We start from the raw sequence: 22,685 nt of genomic DNA on the forward strand, positions 1-22,685 counted from the left end.
AAAATTTGTTAATTAACGAATTTAATTACATTATTGGCGGAATTAAACACCAATTTGATACTTTTTGTTCTATATATATGCTTTATAGGTAATTAAGAAGCAAGAAGCAGGTAGATAAAACCATCTAAAAGGAAGGCAGAAGAAGAACCTAAAGTCATAACCCGTCCGCGTTCACAGCTGTTTTCGCATAGGAATCACAACTAAGTCATCATCCCATACATGCACCAAAATCTATGTATCTATTTAAAAAACAATATAATAGGCCAGCTCCCTCGGAGACAAGCTCCTCCTATAAATCAAAGCTAGCTTTCCGAAGAACATCTCATCTCCCAAGCTAACGTGGTCTCCATACCCTCTTTATTCTCTAGCTTTCAAAGAAATTAAAGAATGGGGATTGAGAAAGCCAAGGCACTCTTGCAGGATCTAATAGATAAGTCCGGTGGTTGCGCCGTTGTGGACGGCGGCTTCGCCACCCAGCTCGAACGTCACGGCGCCTCCATTAACGACCCTCTTTGGAGCGCTCTTTGCCTCATCAAAGATCCTCATCTCATCAAACGGGTATGCATTATCAAATCAGTTTTATATTACTATCATTGTTAGTTGTAATTATCTATACGTTAGTGGCAGCATATATATATATATATATTCCTAAACAAGTTTCTTTAATTTCTTCTTTTTTTGTTTTTTTATACGGAGTATTAATTAATTTCAAGTTGATGAATAAAATTTATATATTTGATTGAAGATAGTTTAGAAATTCTTTCAAACAAGTTTTTATATACGGAGTAATTGGTACAGTAATAATTAGTATATAATATAAATGTGTGTTTCCTAAATCAGGGCAAACTAAAAATTTCAATTGGAAAAAATTAAATGTGATTCAAGCAAGGTGTTGTATTTGTAATGTTTGATTAATTGCATCTAATGGAAAATTGATGGATTTTGAATATGTGGTGATCAGGTGCATTTGGAGTATTTGGAAGCTGGGGCAGATGTATTAGTGACTTCATCTTATCAGGTTTGAATGATTTCTTAAGGTTGACACATTGTCTGAACAACTTTAAGAATAACCTAGTTTAGTTTCATTGCATGTATGGTTATAGGCCACTCTTCCTGGATTCTTGTCTAGGGGGTTTTCGTTAGCAGAAGCCGAGTCACTATTAAAGAATAGTGTTCAACTGGCTATAGAAGCCCGGGATAAGTTTTGGGATTCTGTGAAAAGAAATGGGAAGCAGAGATATAACAGGGCTCTTGTTGCAGCCTCTATTGGAAGCTATGGAGCTTATCTTGCTGACGGTTCAGAGTACAGGTACTTGAGATCTCTCATCTCTCATCTATCACTTACATTATATTGTGTATTTAGTTGCATATATGCCTAATTAACATCATGCTTTCAGTGGGAAATATGGACCTGATGTAAGTCTTGACAAATTGAAGGATTTCCATCGTCGGAGACTGCAAGTCCTTGTGGGAGCAGGGCCAGATTTGTTAGCATTTGAGACCATCCCAAACAAACTAGAAGCCCAGGTACTCCATTTCTCATATGTAGTTAATTGGATAAAATTGTAGTTATACATCACTCCTAAGAAGTGAGATCAGTTTTGGTGCAACATTTTCAGCTCAACACTGCTGACATTAGTCATTTTTAAATAATGTATGTTGTTTCTGTTAATTTATTGTATCTTCCATTTAATATAGTACTATTGCACAAGGCAATTAGGTCCATTTTCACATCTTCTTTTTGTGGGGAGTTTGGGTTTCTTACAACAAGATAGTGCTATAGGAAGTTAATATTTTTATTTCTTAGCATAATTGTTTAATTATTCGGGGTAGTAATGCTTGCCTGCCTTCTAATTAGAATGTCCACATGCATGGCGACAGGCTTGTGTGGAGTTGCTGGAGGAAGAAAATGTTGAGATTCCATCTTGGATCTGTTTCAGCTGTGTGGATGGTGAGAATGCACCGTCTGGGGAAAGTTTTGAGGACTGTCTCAACATAATTAACAAGAGTCACAGAGTTGGTGCAGTCGGCTTAAACTGTGCCCCTCCTCAATTTGTTTTGAGTCTCATCCAAAAATTTAAGCAGGTATGTATATATAGTATATGTTAGTAGTTATTATTATTTCCACAATATGAATTGAAAGAGCTAGTCAAGAACAGAAACAGTTGCATTTATTTATTTATTTATTTATGCACTTATTGTGCAGATGACTGGGAAGGCAATAGTTGTTTATCCAAACAGTGGTGAGATATGGGACGGCATAGCAAAACAATGGCTGGTATAAGTCCCTCTCTATCATAATTTCAGATTCTCTTTTAATTTGGTTAAATATAAACTTAGCTTGTGTTGCCAAATCGAATTATATAAGTTGACATGTATGTATGTATGTATGTTGTATTGACAGCATTCAAAATGTTTTGATGATGACAAGTTTGAGTTATTTGCCCCTTTATGGCGAGAAGCAGGAGCTAATTTGATAGGTGGATGTTGTCGTACCACACCATCTACCATTCAAGCTATTTCAAGAGTCCTCAAACAAAGAATGATTCAATATTAACAACATGTTTTTTTTTTTTTTTTTTCTTCTTCTTAGCTTTCTCTTATAAGATTGCACCTTTTGTTGAGACAGAAAGTTACGTTGTAGCAACGAGTCTTGTATTACTTTAATTCATTAAAAGTGATGAGTAATTATCTCAATGCTAGTTTGAGGCAAGGAGCGGAGATGCACTGTACTACTTAATTAGCTAGCTTGTTCATTTTGCTTTTTGAGATCAGATCAGAGGCAACGTAACTTTCATCATTTCAAAAAGCTACGACTATTCATTATTCAACGTAACATCAAGTACGTGCATTGGACATAAAGGCAGAGTGATGTGCCATCTCAGTTTATTTATTTATTTTGAAAACAAAACAAATATATTAATTAAACTCCGAAAAGTAAAGCATTACAAATGAAATGAGGGTGGATTTACTTGGTCCTTTACGGGCCTCCAAAAAAAATAATTGAAAGAGAATATTGATTTAATATTTTTTTTTTTTTTTTGTATCAAACAATGTAATTTAAATTTTTATTTCTTTCATCCCAACCAAACATTGTATTTTTCCAGTTTCCACAAGAATATTATCAAGATTCTAGGATTTTAATCAACCTAAAGCTTCACGTATTTTCGGAGTAAAAACTATATTCCAAGCTACACATTTTGCATGAATTACGCTATGCTGTTAGTTCAGTCTTGTGAGACTTGTCAAAATTTTAACTCTCTTTCCTTTTGATAAGCACTATAGCTTGGGAAAAGATCCTTTAGATAGCAAATTCATCTTAACCAACTCTTATGGGCAAATAGAGTTTGTATAGTTGTTGAGTTTTGAATTTGGTCCTCAACTACCAATTTGGTCCTCAACTATCATTCTTACTCAATTAAGTCCTCAACTATGTAACTTTTACTCAATTAAATCCTCAACTATACAATTCTTACCCAATTTAGTCCTCAACTATACAATTCTTACCCAATTTAGTCATCTGTATTAATTTGACTGTTTGTTGACTGTCAAAAGTCGGGATAAAATTATAATTTTACAAGATTTCTCCTTCCTCTCCATTTAGCAGCGCCAAACCATGCAGCAATACACTCCGATCAGATTTCGATCGTCAAAAAATCGTTGGAAATCAAATTCATGGGCTACCCACTACTTCGATACTGACAGGTTTAGAACCCAACCGGAGCTTATTGCTACATGGTTTGGCGCTGCTAAATGAGGAGGAAGGAGAAAACTTGTAAAATTACAACTTTATTTCCACTTTTGACAGTCAACAAACAGTCAAATTGACAAAGGACTAAATTGGGTAAAAATTGTATAGTTAAGGACTTAATTGGGTAAGAATGATAGTCGATGACCAAATTGGTAATTACGACATAGTCGAGGGACTATTTTGGGTATTAACTCTTGAATATATGACAATTAGTTGAGTTGGAAGCTGAGACCTTACCTTCAAAACGAACAAACATGCTCTACAAATAAATTGAAACTAACACACTATATTATTGCGACGGTCATACATTAATTTAATTTATAATTAGAGATTTATAATAGTTTATAGTCTTTTTTTTTTTTTTTTTTTTGAAAACCAACCAAAAGATGATTGTACTAATGAATCAAAGCTGCAATCCAGTCAGGTAGGGCTGTTAACGAACCGAACATAAACGAACAGAGGTTGTTCGTGTTCGTTTGCTAAGAATTTTGGAGTGTTCGTGTTCGTTTGTTAAGATTTTTTAAAATCCTGTTCGTGTTCGTTTGTTAAGCGTTCATTAGTGTTTGTTAACGTTCGCGAACACGTTCACGAACGTGTTCGTTTACGTTAACGAACATGTTCACGAACGTGTTTGTTAACCTTCGCGAACACGTTCACGAACGTGTTCGTTAACGTTAACAAACACGTTCACAAACATGTACGTTAACGAGCATGTTCACGAACATGTGATTTACGTTCATGAACGCGTTCGTGAACCTTTAATAACCAAACACCTGCACATGTTCATGATCATAATTCTTTCGTGAACAACAAATAATCTACGTTCAAGAAATAATCAACGTTCATGATCACAATATAATCTATGTATATATATGTTTGTGAACATTATTAAACGAACACAAAACGAGCTTGTTCACGAACATTATTAAACGAACACAAACGAGTTTGTTCACGATCTCTTAGCAAACGAGCATACAACTGTTCAAGTTCTGTTCGTTTATCAACCGAGCTCTAAACTTTGTTTGTTAATGGTTCGTTTACCTTAACAAACGAACATAAACGAACACTTACCGAACACGAACACGAGTAGTTTGCCGAAAGCTCTGTTCGCTAACACCCCTACAGTCAGGAGAGATAGAATCCCAATACATAAACTGGTCATGTGAAAAAGCTAGAGAAGCTAGAGTGTGAGCATGTGAATTAACATGCCTAGTAACATAACTTAACGAGCAATAATTAAACAAAATCATTGAGGTCCTATATTGGTCCACTACGACCCCAACATAGGATAATATAGTCGTTGATTCCTGGGGTATAGCATTCCGAAGCTCCGTGCAGTCCGTGAGGAGATCCACCGTTGTTACATTTTTCTCTAGCAGCCAGGATAGGGTCTCCTTACAAGCTAGCAGGGCCTCCGCCATAAGTGGCGAAAAAAAAACCGGTAGCTTTCCATTTCGTGCCGCAAAAAAAGAACCGTCCAGCGAGAGGAGCACTATGCCGAAGGTGGCTTCCCCAGTGGCCTGCCGGAAACCCGCATCTATATAGCATCTTGGCCTGAAGTGGTTGCCATTCATCTGTGCCGCAACCGGCTCGGGCTGAGAGGGCGCTGATTGTCCTGTCGGAATGAGCTCAAGGCAACCGTCGCTCTCCTCCATGCGGCGGCGGGGTGTGGGAGGGCTCCATCCCATACCGCCGAGTTGCGGCTCCTCCATAAATGGTACAACACTGCTACCATGAGTCCACTCTGCTCCTCTGTCAATATTGTAAGTGCACCCGTTAGCCATGCGGGGAATGAGTTGGTAATAATATTTGTGATAGGTAGCTCGGAAACATTCCAAACAAGTCTAGAATATTCACAAGTAACTAATGCATGCATAACATTCTCATGAACCAAACCACACATTTGGCATGTAGGGTCCACCTCCACCCTCTTTATAATCAAATTAGTAGTTGTAGGGAGAATATCACAAATTGCCCTCCACATGAATGTCTTCCATTTTGGAGGTACCTTCATCTTCCACATAATAGTCCATTTATCAAAATCCCCTGGTGTATGTTCATAAATCCCCATAATATTTTTGTAGGCATTCTTTACCGTGTAAATCCCTTTGGGGTAGCCAAGCCAATACCATGAGTCCTCATATCCTGGGCTTATAGGGATTTTAACTATGCGACTCACACCCTCATCATTAAATAAATTAGCTAAAATATGGGGATCCCAAGTATTAGTCTGTTCATCAATTAACCCTGCTACCCTGGCGCCTCTCAGCTCCTCAGGCATGTCTGTTTGAACGAGGTGGTTGGGATCATCCGGTAATCATAGGTATCCCCAGATCAATGTTGTTTCCCCATTACCAATCCTTCTTCGTACTCCTGCAAAAACCATATCATGTTTATAGACTCTTTGTTCTACTAGTTGTGTTGCTAAATTTTATCCTTTTATAGTATAAAGAACTAAAGGAGATAAATTGTATGAATTACAATTACAAAATACATTGGAATAAATTCTAGAGTGTGAGGATCAAATTGTCCTCTCTAATAATGCTATATCTTTCTTTCCCTATGAAGTTCACAGTCATTTTGATCTTTATGCTACTTATTTGTTTTTAATTTTTATATATACCAAACATTATAATTAAAAATTCTCAATATTTCTATTCATGTCTACTAAATAATAGAATTTGAATTCTTATTTTATTTTCACCTTATTTTTTTTACACCGAATTATAATTCATTCCTCCATAATTTTCTCCTTGCAACCAAAAAGTATGTGAATGTTTATTATTTAGTCCGCATGGGTAGCTCAACTGGTTATAGAGGTGAAACTTTGGAAGAATGACAGGGATCGAGTCTCACCAGCGATAGTGAGGGGGCTCCTTGTGTGCAGTGAGCACCGGTCTAGCCTTAGCCTCTGTGGTTCATGTTCAGTTGAGTCACCACCCAAATGCTCTGTCGGGGAGAATGTTTATTATTTAATAGTATACTAAATAACGGTTTATTTACAAGGTAAATCATACGTGGTCTATGATATAGCGATTGATATGATGTACCGCCATTGTGGTCCAAATGATTATATTCAATGACGACTTGTTTAACGTTAGAGAATATCAATAGTTATGCTGTGCAACCGAATGTACCATGCGCATGGTGCATACGGTTCAAAACGACGTCGTTTTGATTAAAAACGCGCGTCCCACTTAAAAAAAAATTCAGGTTCGACTCTCAGCAATAGCATTATTGTGGATATATAATTATGAAATTGTGGTTATATAGTTATGAATTTATGGATATTTAGTTCATTCATTGTGGATATTTAGTTCAATCATATATTGTGGATATTTAGTTCATTCATTGTGGATTTTTACTTCATTCATTCATTCATTGTGGATTTTTACTTCATTCATTCACTGTGGATATATAGTTATGAAATTGTGGATATATAGTTATGAAATTGTGGTTATATAGTTATGAATTTCTGGATATTTAGTTCATTCATTGTGGATATTTAGTTCAATCATATATTGTGAATATTTAGTTCATTCATTGTGGATTTTTACTTCATTCATTCATTCATTGTGGATTTTTACTTCATTCATTCATTGTGGATTTTTACTTCATTCATTCATTGTGGATTTTTACTTCATTCATTCACTGTAGATATATAGTTACGAAATTGTGGATATATAGTTATGAAATTGTGGTTATATAGTTATGAATTTCTGGATATATAAAAATGCTATTGCCGGGAATCGAACCTGATTTCTTCTTTAAGTGGGACGCGCGTTTTTTTAACCAAAACGGCACCGTTTTGCAACCGTATGCACCTTGCAAGGTGCATTCGGTTGCACAGCATAATTTGCGAGAGAATATGGCAAATTATATTATGCACCGCGGTGCATAATCCATTATGCTCCGAGGGTATGAAACGACGCCGTTTACCATTAATTAGGGCGCGGTTCAGACGTCGCCGTTAATTGTTTCCGGACGGCTAATTTCTATCAGTCGTCGTTATTTTCCTATTTTGAAGTCGTATTTCTTTCCTTTTATTAGATTTGTCGTTCTTTCCTTTTTCCTTTCTTTTTCTTATGATTCTTCGATCTGTTCCTGATTCGATTCTTCGAATTGATATAGTTTTGATATAAGTCAAATTGTTGTATTGTTTTCTATGATCGGAAATATGAATAAAATAGTAGTTACAAACAGGATTGAGGAGATTGATTCGAATTCAATGATCGTTGATGAGAACAGTTCAGTATTTGCAGGTGTATATCATTATACTATGTATTACAGTCTTGTGTGATGTTGTTATTGTTTGAGTATAATTTGCCGATATGTTATGGTTTTTTTTTGTTGCAGGTAAAGATCATATTCCGGTCGCCGGTGGATGTATTTCGCCGATTGCGTTCGATGTTCCGTGTACAAATTTTGTCGACGATAATGAGTATATTCCAGGTATTAAATGCATTAATGGTCTTGTTCATGTTCTTATTTGAGTTTTATAGTATTCAGGACCATGTTACGCAGTTTCATGCTGATATCGCTGTAGTTTCGGTTATTGAACAATATAGTGTCGGTTTTAGTGACCTGAAGTGTCAGTTTATATTTTATTTGGTTGCAGATGATTTTGACAATTCGATTGCTGTTGATGGTACATCTGAACATGTTATTGTTGAAGAGTCAGCTATTCCAGGTTAAATGTTTAGTTCGATTCTTAACTGATTTTGAATTTGTTGTGTTTTTAAAACCATGGTAGTCAGTTTCATGTTTAATGGACAATAGTGTTAGTAGAATGCTAATGTAGTATATATAGTTTCAGTATAAATGTTAAAGGGATGTTTTAATAAAATCACAGATAATGAAGAATTGTTGGGACTGTCTGTTGGATCAATAGAAGATGCATTTGGTAAATACAATGATTATGCGTTTCGTATGGGGTTTAGTACTAGAAAGGGCAAACAGTATTATGTTACTGGCACTCGGATTTTGAAGACGAAAGTGTTTTGTTGTTCTAAGTCTGGTTTTAGAATAATACCAGACAATCCTAATAAGTGCTACTCAAAGATAGTTACTAGGTCTGGATGTAATGCAATGTGTCAATTTGATATAGATTCAAATGGGAAATGGGTTGTTACTAAACATGTGAAGGAGCATAACCATGAACTGTGTCCGGCTTCATCAAGTTATATGCTTAGATCGCATAGGAAAGTGTCTGAGAATCAGCTGACATGTTTAAAAAACATGAAGAGGAGTGGGGTCCCCTTATCGGATGGTATTCGCTTCTTAAAATGTCAGTCAGGAGGGTCACCGTTTGTTGGATTTACTCCTAGGGATGCGTATAACATGATATATTCAGATTCGGCAAAGCATCTAGATGGCACTGATTCTAATAGCTTGATTGAGATATTTAGAAGGAGACAAATGGATGAATCTGATTTCTATTTTGAATTTGAACTTGATGAGGATGCAAGGCTGTGTAACTTTTTCTGGAGGGATGGTCAAATGAAGGCTGATTATGATTTGTTTGGTGATTTAGTTGTACACGATACAACATACCGTACAAATATATATGATATGATATGTGCCCCTTTTGTAGGAATGAATCATCATTGCATGAATGTGATGTTTGGTTGTGGGTTTTTACTCAATGAGAGGATAGAGTCGTTTGTTTGGTTGTTCAAAGTATTTGTACGATCAATCGGTGGTAAGCATCCTCAAACAATAATGACTGATCAGTGTGCTGCCATGGCTACTGGAATCGCACAAGTATTTTCGAATTCAAATCATAGGCTTTGTATATGGCACATTGGGGAGAATTCGAAAAAGCACATAAAAAGTCTGAGAAATAAAAAAGGTTTCTTAGAGCTTTTCAATTTTCTTTTGAAGTACACTGACACCGAAGCTGAATTTGAGTTTTATTGGACCAGGTATTTTTACTGATTTTTTCAGAATGATATTATGTAGTGTTTTATATTCTGGTGAATTTGTGTTCTGTATGTTGATTGATAGTACCTTAGATATTAAATGATATTATAGGTTGTATGAAATGATACTGCTTATTTGATAAAATGATACTGTGTCAGTGATTAACAGTTGATGATTGTATTTGTTTGTAGAGCTCAGCTGGATCTATTCGGCATTCCCTACACCCCCTCTACTTAGAAATATGATCATCAACTTAGAAATATACAGTATAGGTTTAAATTCATGTTCTTTTTTTTTCTTTATATTTTTTTTCAGGATGATGACAGAATATGGGTGCCATAAAAATGTTTGGTTAAATAAGCTATATTCTATTAGGGAGAAATGGTGTCCTGCATTTAGTAAAGAATATTTCTCTGGTGGTATTTTATCATCTCAAAGGAGCGAGTCTACGAATCATTCAATATCTAGAAGATTATCAAAAACAGCTGCGTTGTGTGATTTTTATAATTCATTTGTTAGTGTAGTTTCTGAGTGGAGGAGTAGGGAAAACGGTGAAAATGTGCGTTGTTCACAAGGGTTGGCACCTATGGTGATGAATCATGTGAAGCTCCTTTCACATGCTAGGGACATATACACTATTGAGATATATTATCTTTTTGAGGAACAGTTTTTGAAAGGGACTTCATGCCATCAAGAATCTGTTGGGGGAAGTGGTAATGAGATAAAGTATCATGTGTGGCGTCCTGACGTTGATCTCATTCGTCATGAAGTGTGTTTCAAAGTGAATGATTTGGATATATCTTGTAGCTGTATGTTGTTTTCAGAGATGGGTATTTTATGCTCACATTCTTTACGCATTTTTAATGTCCACTGTGTTGCAGCAATACCAGATAAGTACATTATCAAAAGATGGACCAAAAAGGGTATTGAAGATAGAATAATAAGCAGTGATAGTTCCTTGAATATTCTTAGCATTGCGTCATTTGTTTGGGGTATTCAAATGGGTAGGAAGTTTCAGCAGTTAGTTTTATCCAGCCAAGCAAATTGCAAGGCTCGGGAAGTGTGTGAAAATGCTTTTGAGGATGCTAGGAGGAAGGTTGAAGGTGATATTGGTCCTATTGTCATTGAAGATGGTGAAGAACAGATAGCTGGTGTAATTCAAAATCCAGCACGTAATAGGGCGAAAGGTGAACGCAATAGGAGGCATATTAGCACAATTGAAAAGAAGTATAACCAAGTGAGAGGGCGGAAGTTGGGTGTCAAGATTGCTGAAATGAGTACAAAGGCTGCAGTGCAGGCATCTGTTGAAGGAGTTGTTGCTAATATTGTTGGCAGTGGTTATTTTGTCCATCCCTCTAGCGGCAGTCACGAGTTAGGTTTGGTTAAATCTAGTTGATAGGTCAATTACAATCATTGTAATATTGGATTGGATCGGTTTGGATATTAGATAGTATGTGTGTTGTCATGGTAGCATAGTTTTTTGCAGTATGAAAGTCTGCTGCATGTTTGACATATTATTTTTTTATGTTTTTAAATGAAGTCATAGATATTTTTAAATGATACTGTAGTGTATATAGAATGATACCACAGTGTATGGAGAATGAAACTAAACAGTATGTCTCTCACATTTTCATATATATTACAATGTAACTATAAATATAATGAACTGATACTATAGTGTATAATAAATGATACTTTAGTTTATGCAAAATGAAACTGAATATAATATTTTGCATACTGTTTTAGTTTATGCAAAATGAAACAGTATGAAAGTCTCATGGTAGCATAGTTTTTTGCAGTATGAAAGTCTGCTGCATGTTTGACATATTATTTTTTTATGTTTTTAAATGAAGTCATAGATATTTTTAAATGATACTGTAGTGTATATAGAATGATACCACAGTGTATGGAGAATGAAACTAAACAGTATGTCTCTCACATTTTCATATATATTACAATGTAACTATAAATATAATGAACTGATATTGTAGTGTATAATAAATGATACTTTAGTTTATGCAAAATGAAACTGAATATAATATCTTTAATATTTTCATATGTTAGTAAATGAAACTATAAGTGTAATGAACTGATAATGTATAAGATACGAACTTAAAGTGTACGTGTAATAAACTGAAACTAAAAACATTTATATGGAATTGCATCATTATACTTGATTAACCAAAAAGCTTGAAGTTAAGAACCATCAGTGTGTTCAGTGAGAAAACTTTACAACCAAACAACATCGTCTTTCAGTCAACAAAAATTGTAAACAAGATGATAATCTACCCAAAATATCAATGGTATATGTCATTTGGTACCCATAAATATTGACACCATTTAGGCGACTTATGTTCTTGTCATATCAAAAACAAACATTCACATTTTCGTAGCTGGTCCGTTTATCATAGTGATCTATTTGTTGCTTTCAAACGCTGTCTTGGCGTTCTTCAGGACTTCTGCTCTGTACTGATTGGTTGGCATCATGATAATTCTGGCTGCATATGTTGCTCGTAGAGACATCAAGTAGAGATCCTGCATTTTGTTGGTACACATCAGTTAACTATGTTTTGTGTCAGAGAATTTGAGTAGTATAAATATGTAAAGTATTATGTGTACATACATTTTGATCCTGTTTCTTTGAAACAAACCCACATTTCCAGTTCTGATCCCCCATGTAGGTTTCCATATGTCTCATTGCGTACAAACCACAGTCAATCTTGTTAGCTGATGATCTCCAACTCATTTTAACTAGGTCAACAGTCAGTTTTTTCACATTTGCCTGCATATCTTTCATTCCATTCTTTCCAAGGAATAATGCAAATGCATTTTGCTGCATGTCAAAAGTAATTAGATATGAATTATAGGTGAATTGGTTTTGAGTATTGAAGTAAGTAACTAGATGACTTACAAGCAGCTGTGGACAGTCACCATACTTGCTTTGAATTTTCAGCCCTTTGAGGAGTGGCAGGTTGTCAATGATTTCAAGCTTTGATGTAATGAAATTTAAGCACAAGACAAAGAAGTGATGATGCCGGTAAATGGGAAAGAACACCTGTTTTGATTTTTTAATGTTTTTTTTAAAGAAAAAAATTAGAAAACAGTAGTAGTATGTTTAACTGTAAATATAATATTTTGAAAAAGAAATGATTACCAATTTTGCATCACTAATATCGACATTCCCCATGTTCTGTATCTCGGTGGTTAGACACTGCTCAAAGTCTTCTTGTCTATGTGACTGGTGGTGTGGTGCCCAATCTGGTGGAGTGTCAAGTTGGAGCTGTAGAGTATATATTGTACATTAAAGGATGTTATTCATAAGTAAACATGCATAACGTGAAAAATAGTAATGGTGTTTGCTTACAAAAGATTGTGTTGTGAAGTATATCCTCTTTGGCTTATCAATCCCACGGCTTGGATCCAACATATTCAGTCTTAGACACCAAACATCTAAGAATATACTCTCAAGCTCAGCACTTCTTAAGGTCTAGAATTGCTCTCTATTGATGTAGTACCCCTCATGGCCAAACAGTTGTTCACTGTCATATTTGAAAATGTATATAAATAAAGTAGGTAGCATTCAAAATTGTATATTAGAGAGTGGGTGTTAAGTGTGCTTTATACCTTAATGGTTGTTCTTCTGTTGGGTCAAGGAAAGCATAGTCTGAAATCAACTTTTCCTTTGGACCGACATTCTTCAGCTTTTCAGCATTTGTTGTCCAGTATGGGGACCTTAGGCGCAACGGCAGGTTCCTGATCCTCTTTGTCTTATCAATTATAACATCTTCATTGTTGTCATCAATGTTAGGCTCAGAAATCAAACTGCAGTTTCATGGAGGATCATGCATGCATCAGCATATAGAGATACAGTGCATATAATGCAGTTTCACTTGATAAACAAGTCAGTTTCAGTTATATATATATACAGTTTCAGTTATGTACACCTACAGTATCAGTTAATTGTAACTTCGGTTTCAATTCCTAATATATATATATATATATATATATATATATATATATATATATATATATATACACACACACACACATATGTCAGGCATACTATTCAGTGTCGGTTTACATACAATATGGTGTCACTTTATGAATAATACAGCTTCATTTATAATAGGTTGCATTTCAATTGAAAATGAGTGGAAGCAATGTAGATATAATAGGTTGGAGCATACCTATCAAATAGATTGTTTTCAGTTCCAGGTGGTGGGGTTTCCAGTTGTGGTTCACCAGAGTCTGAATTGTCACTTTCCTCTTGAATATCACTTGTATTGTTCTGGTCTTCAGTATCATCTTGTGCTTGCGTATCATTCATTTCTTCAGGAATATGTTGAGGTTGTGATGAGTTTATAGGGCTAATTCCAAGATCAAAACTTGGTGTTTGAATCGGATGTGGCGTTTGTGATTTAGCAGGAGCTTGAGTCGGGTAGTCTTTGGTGGTTTGGTAGAATGCCTGTTCAAGCGCATTGACTGCTTCAAGGAAACTTGGATGATTGTAAAGCTCATCATCATACAATAAAGTCTCATCTCGTTCTGGTTGTGAAGAAGAGACTGAAGTAATCATGTCAGCAATGTTCCCAAAAGTGATCTTAATTATTTCTCCACCAGTTCTTGTGTTTCCTATAGCAGCCATCACACCAGCAAACTCAACAACTGTGTCAGTCATCTTATTCAGTACAGATGTAATCCTCCCAAGGGACTCATTTGATTGGCTGCCTTCCACTTGAGCACCGCTCTTTTCAGGTATGTTATCTTCCCTGGTCGCATGTTCTTGATGTTGAGCTCTGTCAAGTACCTTTCCCCGTCCAAATCTTCCAGACAATACCTCTGCCTTGATTCTTTGCTTAACTGCTTCTTCAGTCCAAGCAGTTATTGCAGGGGAATCCCTTTGAATCTTCTCACCCTTGTATTGTACTCTGTCAAGGTATGTTAACTGTGTTTGAAAGAATAAAAGTTATAATTAGCAGTTATGTTATCAGTAATTGTAGTAGCATATAGTGTATAGATTAATGAGAAAATTATTACAAGTATACTAAAATATTACCAGCAAGAACAATGAAGGACCAGTGAAAAAGCTCTCTTTGTTATTCTTCCCAGATTCAACAGCATTTACCAAAGATCTGAATGTGTATTGACACCAATTCAAGTCTTTCAGCTTTGAAACATCAAGCATGGAGTATAAAATCTTGTAGGTTGCTTTTGTGCTCTGGTTGCCCTTTACCAAGCTGGACACAAGCAGCACAATGAAGTCTCTCTTGAACATATCTCCACTGTCTCCTCTCTCAATAATGGCCGCTGGCATTGTATTCGTCACCGGAGAACCTTTTGTTATTCCCCACCTCTGTCTCCAAGCTGCCAACAATTTCTTGTATTCAACAGATTCATTCTCAGAAGTAGCCTCAATAACAGGGATTTTCCCTTGGGGAAGGTTCATTGTGCTGTGTACATCATCCTCCGACAGTTGCATGTCATTATTTTCCAACATCAGTATGCACTCATAGACATCAAACCTTTCGACAAGATACCTAGTTAGTCTGCTATCCCAGTCAAATATGGTCAAGTTTAACATAGCAGCCAACCCAATATCTTGAACTGCTCTGCGTTGATCTGGTGATAGAGACGAAATGAGGGTCCGAAAATACTTTGGTGACATTCTGGTTTGTAGATATTGCATTTTACTCATCTCACTCTTAACTGCAGATTTCTTTATCCTCTTGTGTATTTTCTTCTCAACATTGGGGCTTGTTGTTGCTTTGCGCTTGGGCAACGATGGTCCCTGGTCCTTTGATCCCTGAGCAGCCGGTTTTGATGCAGTTGTGTTTGTATTAGGTGATCCCTGAGCAGCTGGTTTTGATGCAGTTGTGTTTGTCTTAGGAGCAGGAGCAGATTGTTTGGTGGCTTTAGCTCTCTTTGGTGATTTTGCTGTTGATTTGCGTTTGGGTGCCCTTTTTTTGTGCCTCTCTTCCACCTGAACAGGTGGTTCGGGTTCATTTTCAGGTGGTCCATTTTCCTGTCCATCTTCTTCTTGCACAGTTTGTTCTGGTTCTGATGGAATGGTTGGTTCATTTTCAGGTGTTGGTGGTTTATCTGCAGGTTGTCCTGTGGCAACAGGTGTTGGTTGAGATGGTGGCGTTGGTTTGGCTGCTTGTGAGTCCAAGACAGCCTTGGTTCTTTGCTTTCTTGTGGCTTTCTTCATCTGTATAGGTATGGTATGCAACAGTATGATAAGTTTTTAATGATGAATATTTTATAAAACAAAATGCGACACACATATGAGCACTTTCAGTTCATATACAATGCACTTTCAGTTCATATACATTATACTTTCAGTTCATATAGAAATCACTTTCAGTTCATATACAATGCACTTTCAGTTAATATACAATACACTTTCAGTTCATATACATTACACTTTCAATTCATATACAATGCACTTTCAATTGAAATAATATTTCAGTTCATATACAAATCACTTTCAATTGAAAACAATATGAGACACACATATAAGCACTTTCAGTTCATCTACGATACACTTTCAGTTCATATACAATATACTTTCAGTTCATATACAATACACTTACAATTGAAATAATATTGTAGTGTTGATGAACATTTTTAAAACAAAATGCGACACACATATAAGCACTTTCAGTTCATATACAATACACTTTCAGTTCATATACAATACACTTTCAGTTGAGAATAAATGCAGTTTAATTTAAGAAGAAATAGAGTTTCATTTGGATATAGTAGTTTCATATGTAATATATGGGACCACACATTCCGTATTATTATACACACTTTGCAGTTTTATTTTATATACAAACATCTGGGACCACATTACATGAAAAAGACAAACATGTGTTTCTTATTTAGGGTTTACAGTAATATTATAGTTTTGTTGACTGCATGTGTTTCTTATTTAGGGTTTACAGTAATATTAAATGCATTATAGTTTCTCAATGCATGTTTGTGATGCAAAATATGAATGTTGCTTTCGGAATGTCTGAAAAAAAACTAGAATGTATGTACTGTAGAACATATTTTTCTTTGTAGGTAAATATAACATCACATTATATACAATAGTATTATTACCTTCTCGTTGAAACTGAAATATGCAGAAATACGAAGAAGAACAGCGATGGAGACGAGAGGTAAAAAATGGCGGGTGAAGTCTAAGCTTGGAGAGAGTGCTGATGGTAAGTGTGGGTTGTTCGAGAACAAAGTGACGACAAGACTTCCCTTTTTCGTTTTTATATTGATTTTTTTTTATTAAAAAAAAAAAAAAAAAAAAAAAAAAAAAAAAAAAAAAAAAGGAAACAACGTGCTGAAAGTAATCGACGGCGTTAAAAGGCGCCGTTTCATTTAATTAATGAAACGGCGTCGTATATGGGCTGCGGTGCATAATCGATTATGCACCGCGGTCTATAATATAACAACTGAGAGAATATGGTATGGGCTTAGATTCAGGAATTGAGTATAAACAGTTGTCGGAATCGTCCTCTATGGGGCCTATACTGGACTCACACTGAGCGTGTGAACATGGGTAAGGCGTGGACTTTGGATAATCCAAATATTCTATTATTGAAATCAATCAAATACAATGAGAAAACTCAGAATGACTCTAGGGGACCACCTTGGGCCAGGGCGGGGCCCATTTCCGTCATTCCTTAGCATGGGCGATGATACTGCATTAATCATATTTGTTTTCTTGTAATGTGCAAATATTCTACCACGGAAAATTATTCTATATGGATCCGAATCTACAGATACACAATTTACATACTAAATATTCATAATTTTTTTAAAAAAAATTTACAATTTATGATGATCATGTATTGTATTCACAAATTTTTAAAACTTAAAAACACAATTTATATTTTAGAAGCTCACAATTTCAATATTAAAAATACATAATTTAAAACTATGATCCACCTTGTAAGATGAACATTGGTCCATGGTGTAACAACTGCTACCATACCCCACTCTTCATGTTGCCTAGATATTTCTAAGATCTTTTTTTTCTTTCAAAGATATTTCTAAGACCATGCTCTCTCTCTCTCTCTCTCTCTCTCTCTTTTATTACTTTATTTTATTTAATTGATAATTATAATGTTTTGATATATTATGTTTAATAATATTATAATATATAACACATAAATGCATAATATATACACACACAATTACAATCCTAATTATTACTTTTATGTAAATAACATTATATTTTTATGCTATGTTTGGCAGAGCTTATTTAGAAACTTATAACTTATTTTAATATACTAATTAGAAGTCATGTTTGGTAATGTTCCCAACATAAACTAGTAACTTAAAATAAGAGTTTTTTTGAACTAGGTAACGTTTCAAAAATAAGCTAGTAGCTTCATAACTTTTTTCCATCTTTATCTTTATTATTTTAAATAAATGGCATCCTTTATCCCTCAATTAAAACCCTTTTGCCATTTTCTCTTCTCTTATATTATTATTATTATTATTATTATTATTATTATTATATGTAAGACCTCTATTGAGATGAAGGAAATTCGCAACAATATTGCTACTTCATTATGGGATGTTAGATCATGATTATGCTAATAGTTTTATTTCAAAATGTTAAATTTTAATATGTAAACAAACCTATTTAAATTTTATGAAGATCGTCATTTTTAGTCTTTTTGCATTTATGAGCTTATCAAAAAATTAATTTTACCAAACACTTTTAAACATAATCAAGTAATTTAACAACTCTTCAATTTTCAACTTTCAGCTACTTTTTAGTTAAGCTTACCAAACATAGTCATATTAGACATGAGCATCTAATTTATTTTTAATAGAACATTTTGTATTTCTGAAATTACTAATTTTTTTTATCCTCTATTAAAGTGGTCATTTTCAAGTCCATATATGACCTTGACATTTAAAAAGAAAAAATTATAGATAAAATCTCCAAGAATCCATGCTAAGATTTTCTCCTACAAGTAGGAAGATTTAGTAGTATGGGTGGTGAGGTTTCTACATACTTTTTTTTGAGAATAGGTTTCTACATACTTATCCGTCCAGTTTCTTTTCCATAGCATGCATGTTTATATTTCTCTTAGCTTGTTTTGATCTTTTATTTTACTTTCATTTCAGTATTTTCTATGTAAACTATCCCTAGCCTCCTACTTAGCTGGCCAGCTGGGTAGCTTTACGTACCAATTGAAGTATTGTGAAGTCTACGGAACATTTGTGTTACATATTGCTATGAAATGTGAAAGATCAGAGTTGCTATGAAAAAGAAAAAAGTAGAAGTAGACAATATTATGTAATGTACCATTGTACCTCTCAATAAAGTAAAATAAAAAAGGAAATAAAAAAATTTCTCTAGGGATATGATTGTAGAACAAAATTCAGAATATGCCATTCATGAATTCAACTCCTTTTTTCTATTTTGGTAAGGGAGGAAAAGGCCGGGGACCATATAGCTCAAGGAGTTTTGAACCAGTAAGCCCGCAGCAGAATAGAGAGAGAGAAGCTAGCTAGCCTACAAAAGGGTCAATTTCAGTGTAGAGTTGGAGAGAGAAGTTTGGATGAAAACTAAACTAGACTGAGTAGATCTTAATGAGCTTCAATTCTCATACCGATCCTTAGGAATAACCAGAAATCCCTAGGATTAAAACTGCACCCAATCAGCATTCAGGAAACAGGATGACCTTTCCCAGCACCACCAATTAGAAAGCAGATAAGGCGTGTGTGTGGGCCCAAAAGTGCATTTGGGGACCATCCCACTCTTCACTATCCAACTAAATAAACTCCCAAAAAGAGCATCCTAGAAATGACAAATCATATTTGAATTTCATTCCATAATAAAGGATCTTATATGTTTATTACTTACCCCAAAAAGGGGTAAAATGCCCGTGCGCACAAGGAATCTGTCTACTTTAGACATAATTCTAATATTGTTGTCGCCGAAATTCGAATCTTGGTCTCTTACCTCAAATACTGCTCACTAAATCATTGAGCTAAGCCCATGCGGGTCTTATATGTTTATTATTGTTACGTTGACTGGACATGACTTATATTAAACTAACTTTTTTGTATATGTTATAACTTTTGAAAATTAATGATTATTTTTCAGGAGTCATTTTCTTTCTTTGCAAATGGATCCTAATTCAAAAGAGAAAGAAAATAAAAAGTGCATTTCGTGGGCCAATAAATAATTGAGATGTCCTTTCAGATCTGTTGCAGCCTATACTATACATAAAGGCCAAACTCAACATTTTTCATAAGCCTTTCCTTTCGGCCTTAATCATCAGCTCCCAATTAATTCAAAATTGTTGGAACTGCTTTCCAGCCAAAACTTTGATCGATCTTAATTTCATTTCCCAAAAAAGATCTGACTCAAAAAATTTACGTACTGTTTAATTATTTTGATTGATATATACGTAGAGTCAATGTCTGCTCTGAATTAACTGTACTAATAACGTATGTAGTCTATGGTTTGTATAGTAGCTAGCTTAGCTTGGGATAGAAATTAAAATTGAGGGAGCTGAGGGTGCAATGGAAGGCAAGCATAAGGCAGCAGCGAGAGCTTGCGATTATTGTATTGGTAAGAGGGCACGATGGTACTGTGCGGCGGATGACGCTTTCCTGTGCCAGGCCTGTGATTCCTCGGTGCACTCCGCCAACCCTTTGGCCCGAAGGCACGCCAGAGTTCAGCTCAAGACTTTGTCCAATATAGAGCCGCCGTCGTGGCACCGAGGCTTCACCCGAAAGCCTCGTACACCTCGTCACGCCCACGGGAGGTACAATAATAATAATTCAAAACCAGTAGTTCATCATGACGTTGTCAAAACCCCTCTCCACCTCAGCATCGTCCCGGTCCCGGAGATGTGCAGCGACGAGAATTATTCCCATGACGACGAGAAGGAGGACCAACTACTGTTGTACCGCGTCCCCATTTTCGACCCGGTCGTGGCGGATATCTGCACCACACTCAATATTACGGATTATGATGCGGCGGCGGCAGCCTTTAACCAATCCAAGGTATGTATATATATATCTTGATGATGATGATGATGATATGAAATTCAAAGTTTAATTAACACTGGGATGGAATGCTGCAGTGTGCAGGAGGAGGAGGACACGGACACCACAAAAATTGGGACGGAAAGAGTAGTACTACTACTATGCCGCCCACGACGACGGAAATGGAAATGGAGCTTGCGGAGTTTGCAGCTGACGTAGAGAGCTTGCTAGGAAAAGGGCTAGATGATGAAGAGGAGTCGTCGTTTGACATGGAAGGTTTGGGGTTTTTAGGGGGTAATAACGTCGAAGAAGAGAAAGCGTCAACGATGATGGAGTTTAGCCGCCGCCATGAGAAAGTAGTAGTGAAGGTTGAGGAAGAGGACGCACCCGCACCCGCATGCGAAGCAGCTGATGATGATATTTTCATGGCGGCTAATGCTAATCATCACTACACTAGTAGTAGTAGTTTATGTTTTGATACCCTTGAGCTAAAGTTTGATTATGATAATGATTATTATTCACCAAATAATGAAAAAGAAGAAGAAGGAGAAGAACTATTAAAAATGCGTAACAAGTCGACGATTTTGTTGAATCTTGATTATGAAGCTGTTATTTTGGCTTGGTCTGACCAGAGGTGTCCTTGGATTACTGGCCAACGCCCGGAGATGAACTCCCATCACGGCTGGCCTGATTGCATCATGGTACGTATACTACTACTACTCCCATCAATCTAGTGCATATCTAATCTAAAACTTGATTTTATCTAATTATTAATTTAATTTAATTAATTAGCAACGGGGATGTGGAAGTGGAACAATCCATGCCGCCGCGTACGATGGAGTCGGAGACATGGGAATTACGTTCGGACAGGCCGCAATAGCAGACGACGTATGGGTAGGGAGAGAAGCAAGGGTATCCAGGTACAGAGAGAAGCGACGAACCAGACTGTTCTCTAAAAAAATAAGGTACGAGGTGAGAAAACTGAATGCAGAGAAGAGGCCGAGGATGAAAGGGAGGTTTGTTAAAAGGGCCAATTTTCCATTGCTCGATCAACAAATAGGCCGCCCCGCATAGTACGTATAACTGTCATACGCTGCTACTTTAATTTTGGTACTTACATCTTTGTTTAATTGTTTGTGTAATTCGGAGTTTGAATAAGTGACAATCATGCTCATGCTGTAACAATTTAGTGACGTTGACATACCATTTTTACAGGTGTCTTACTTTTTTACTTCCATCAATTCTTCAAGTACAAGTAGTAGTACGTAGTAGATCACTACATCAGATCTATATCTAGCATAATATACGGAGTAGTAATATAATATTACAATATGCAAATCTAATAAGAGTTAATAAGTTAGGCCCTAACCGAAACTAAAAAATGTTGGTATAATTGTTGGTTGAAACAAATGGTTCATATTATTTTTCTTACTTTACCTTATGTTATATCATTTACTTTTCTTAAATATCCTTGTATTTCGTTAGTGTAAATTTTAATAACGAAATATTTCGTTAACTATTTATTATTCTTAACTTAATTTTCATAAAAAAGGTTATCCCGAAATATAAGGCAGGCAATAAGTTATAATTCTCCAAATTTCTTGCTCATAATTCATCTTCCCTGAAACAATTGAACTTATTAAACATTTGCGCACAAGAATCCCTGACTGCTACGGGTGATACTAAATCCTTGATCGTGACAAATTTCACCTCTATTACTAATTGAGCTACCCATGCAAGCAGAGTAAGAATAGATTGATACTAGTAATTGACGTTGTTGCATTGTAATGTAATGTGGGCCTGTCATGCCATTAAATTGGGAACTTGGATTTTTCCTATGTAATGGTCCATATGATGATTGGTATTTTTTCGATATAAGGAAAATACAAATGGCTCCGTGACCTTTTCGGCAGAAGAAGAAGAAAGTGACAGACTCATCACTTTTCTTCCAGTAAAAATCTCATTTGCTTAACATTTTCTCTCTAAAATATTAATA

General features: G+C 35.6%; 4 protein-coding genes across 5 annotated transcripts; 3 read left to right on the plus strand and 1 right to left on the minus strand.

Annotated features, from left to right (window-relative positions):
• The first annotated feature begins 278 nt into the window (after positions 1 to 278).
• Positions 279 to 2,836, plus strand: LOC109175310 (homocysteine S-methyltransferase 1). Of its 2 annotated transcripts, XM_019324559.1 has the most exons (8): positions 282 to 558; positions 962 to 1,018; positions 1,104 to 1,309; positions 1,398 to 1,527; positions 1,882 to 2,085; positions 2,207 to 2,278; positions 2,405 to 2,560; positions 2,594 to 2,836. In XM_019324559.1, the coding sequence occupies exons 1-7, from the start codon at positions 388 to 390 to the stop codon at positions 2,555 to 2,557; spliced, it is 993 nt and encodes a 330-aa protein (XP_019180104.1). In that variant the 5' UTR covers positions 282 to 387; the 3' UTR covers positions 2,558 to 2,560; positions 2,594 to 2,836. The 2 variants fall into 2 exon arrangements, with proteins under 2 accessions (XP_019180105.1, XP_019180104.1); XM_019324560.1 differs by lacking the exon at positions 2,594 to 2,836 and having other exon boundaries at positions 279 to 558; positions 2,207 to 2,279; positions 2,402 to 2,535.
• Positions 2,837 to 5,321: 2,485 nt separating this feature from the next.
• Positions 5,322 to 6,032, minus strand: LOC109175483. The gene has a single exon (XM_019324742.1). It carries the CDS (start codon positions 6,030 to 6,032, stop codon positions 5,322 to 5,324), a length of 711 nt encoding a protein of 236 aa, XP_019180287.1.
• A 1,896-nt stretch (positions 6,033 to 7,928) lies between these two features.
• On the plus strand, positions 7,929 to 11,069 carry LOC109175484 (protein FAR1-RELATED SEQUENCE 7-like). The gene is made up of 5 exons (XM_019324743.1): positions 7,929 to 8,013; positions 8,108 to 8,203; positions 8,370 to 8,441; positions 8,604 to 9,675; positions 9,989 to 11,069. Exons 1-5 carry the CDS (start codon positions 7,929 to 7,931, stop codon positions 11,067 to 11,069), a joined length of 2,406 nt encoding a protein of 801 aa, XP_019180288.1.
• An 8,822-nt stretch (positions 11,070 to 19,891) lies between these two features.
• Positions 19,892 to 21,926, plus strand: LOC109175318 (zinc finger protein CONSTANS-LIKE 16-like). Its single transcript, XM_019324570.1, has 3 exons — positions 19,892 to 20,707; positions 20,788 to 21,390; positions 21,482 to 21,926. Exons 1-3 carry the CDS (start codon positions 20,222 to 20,224, stop codon positions 21,761 to 21,763), a joined length of 1,371 nt encoding a protein of 456 aa, XP_019180115.1. The 5' UTR covers positions 19,892 to 20,221; the 3' UTR covers positions 21,764 to 21,926.
• The last annotated feature ends 759 nt before the right edge of the window (positions 21,927 to 22,685 follow it).

This window comes from Ipomoea nil, unplaced genomic scaffold, assembly GCF_001879475.1.
Source record: "Ipomoea nil cultivar Tokyo-kokei standard unplaced genomic scaffold, Asagao_1.1 scaffold0688, whole genome shotgun sequence".
Lineage (NCBI taxonomy): Eukaryota > Viridiplantae > Streptophyta > Magnoliopsida > Solanales > Convolvulaceae > Ipomoea > Ipomoea nil.

What these genes read in the sequence shown, in the direction of transcription:
- LOC109175310 (XM_019324559.1), top strand. Translation starts at nt 388, where the DNA reads ATGGGGATTGAGAAAGCCAAGGCACTCTTGCAGGATCTAATAGATAAG. An exon ending in ATCCTCATCTCATCAAACGG is followed by an intron (nt 559 to 961) that starts GTATGCATTATC and finishes TGTGGTGATCAG; the next exon opens with GTGCATTTGGAGTATTTGGA. An exon ending in GCATAGCAAAACAATGGCTG is followed by an intron (nt 2,279 to 2,404) that starts GTATAAGTCCCT and finishes TTGTATTGACAG; the next exon opens with CATTCAAAATGTTTTGATGA.
- LOC109175484 (XM_019324743.1), top strand. Translation starts at nt 7,929, where the DNA reads ATGAATAAAATAGTAGTTACAAACAGGATTGAGGAGATTGATTCGAAT. An exon ending in CGATAATGAGTATATTCCAG is followed by an intron (nt 8,204 to 8,369) that starts GTATTAAATGCA and finishes ATTTGGTTGCAG; the next exon opens with ATGATTTTGACAATTCGATT. An exon ending in TTTGAGTTTTATTGGACCAG is followed by an intron (nt 9,676 to 9,988) that starts GTATTTTTACTG and finishes ATTTTTTTTCAG; the next exon opens with GATGATGACAGAATATGGGT.
- LOC109175318 (XM_019324570.1), top strand. Translation starts at nt 20,222, where the DNA reads ATGGAAGGCAAGCATAAGGCAGCAGCGAGAGCTTGCGATTATTGTATT. An exon ending in CAGCCTTTAACCAATCCAAG is followed by an intron (nt 20,708 to 20,787) that starts GTATGTATATAT and finishes GGAATGCTGCAG; the next exon opens with TGTGCAGGAGGAGGAGGACA. An exon ending in GCTGGCCTGATTGCATCATG is followed by an intron (nt 21,391 to 21,481) that starts GTACGTATACTA and finishes TTAATTAATTAG; the next exon opens with CAACGGGGATGTGGAAGTGG.
- LOC109175483 (XM_019324742.1), bottom strand. Translation starts at nt 6,032, where the DNA reads ATGCCTGAGGAGCTGAGAGGCGCCAGGGTAGCAGGGTTAATTGATGAA.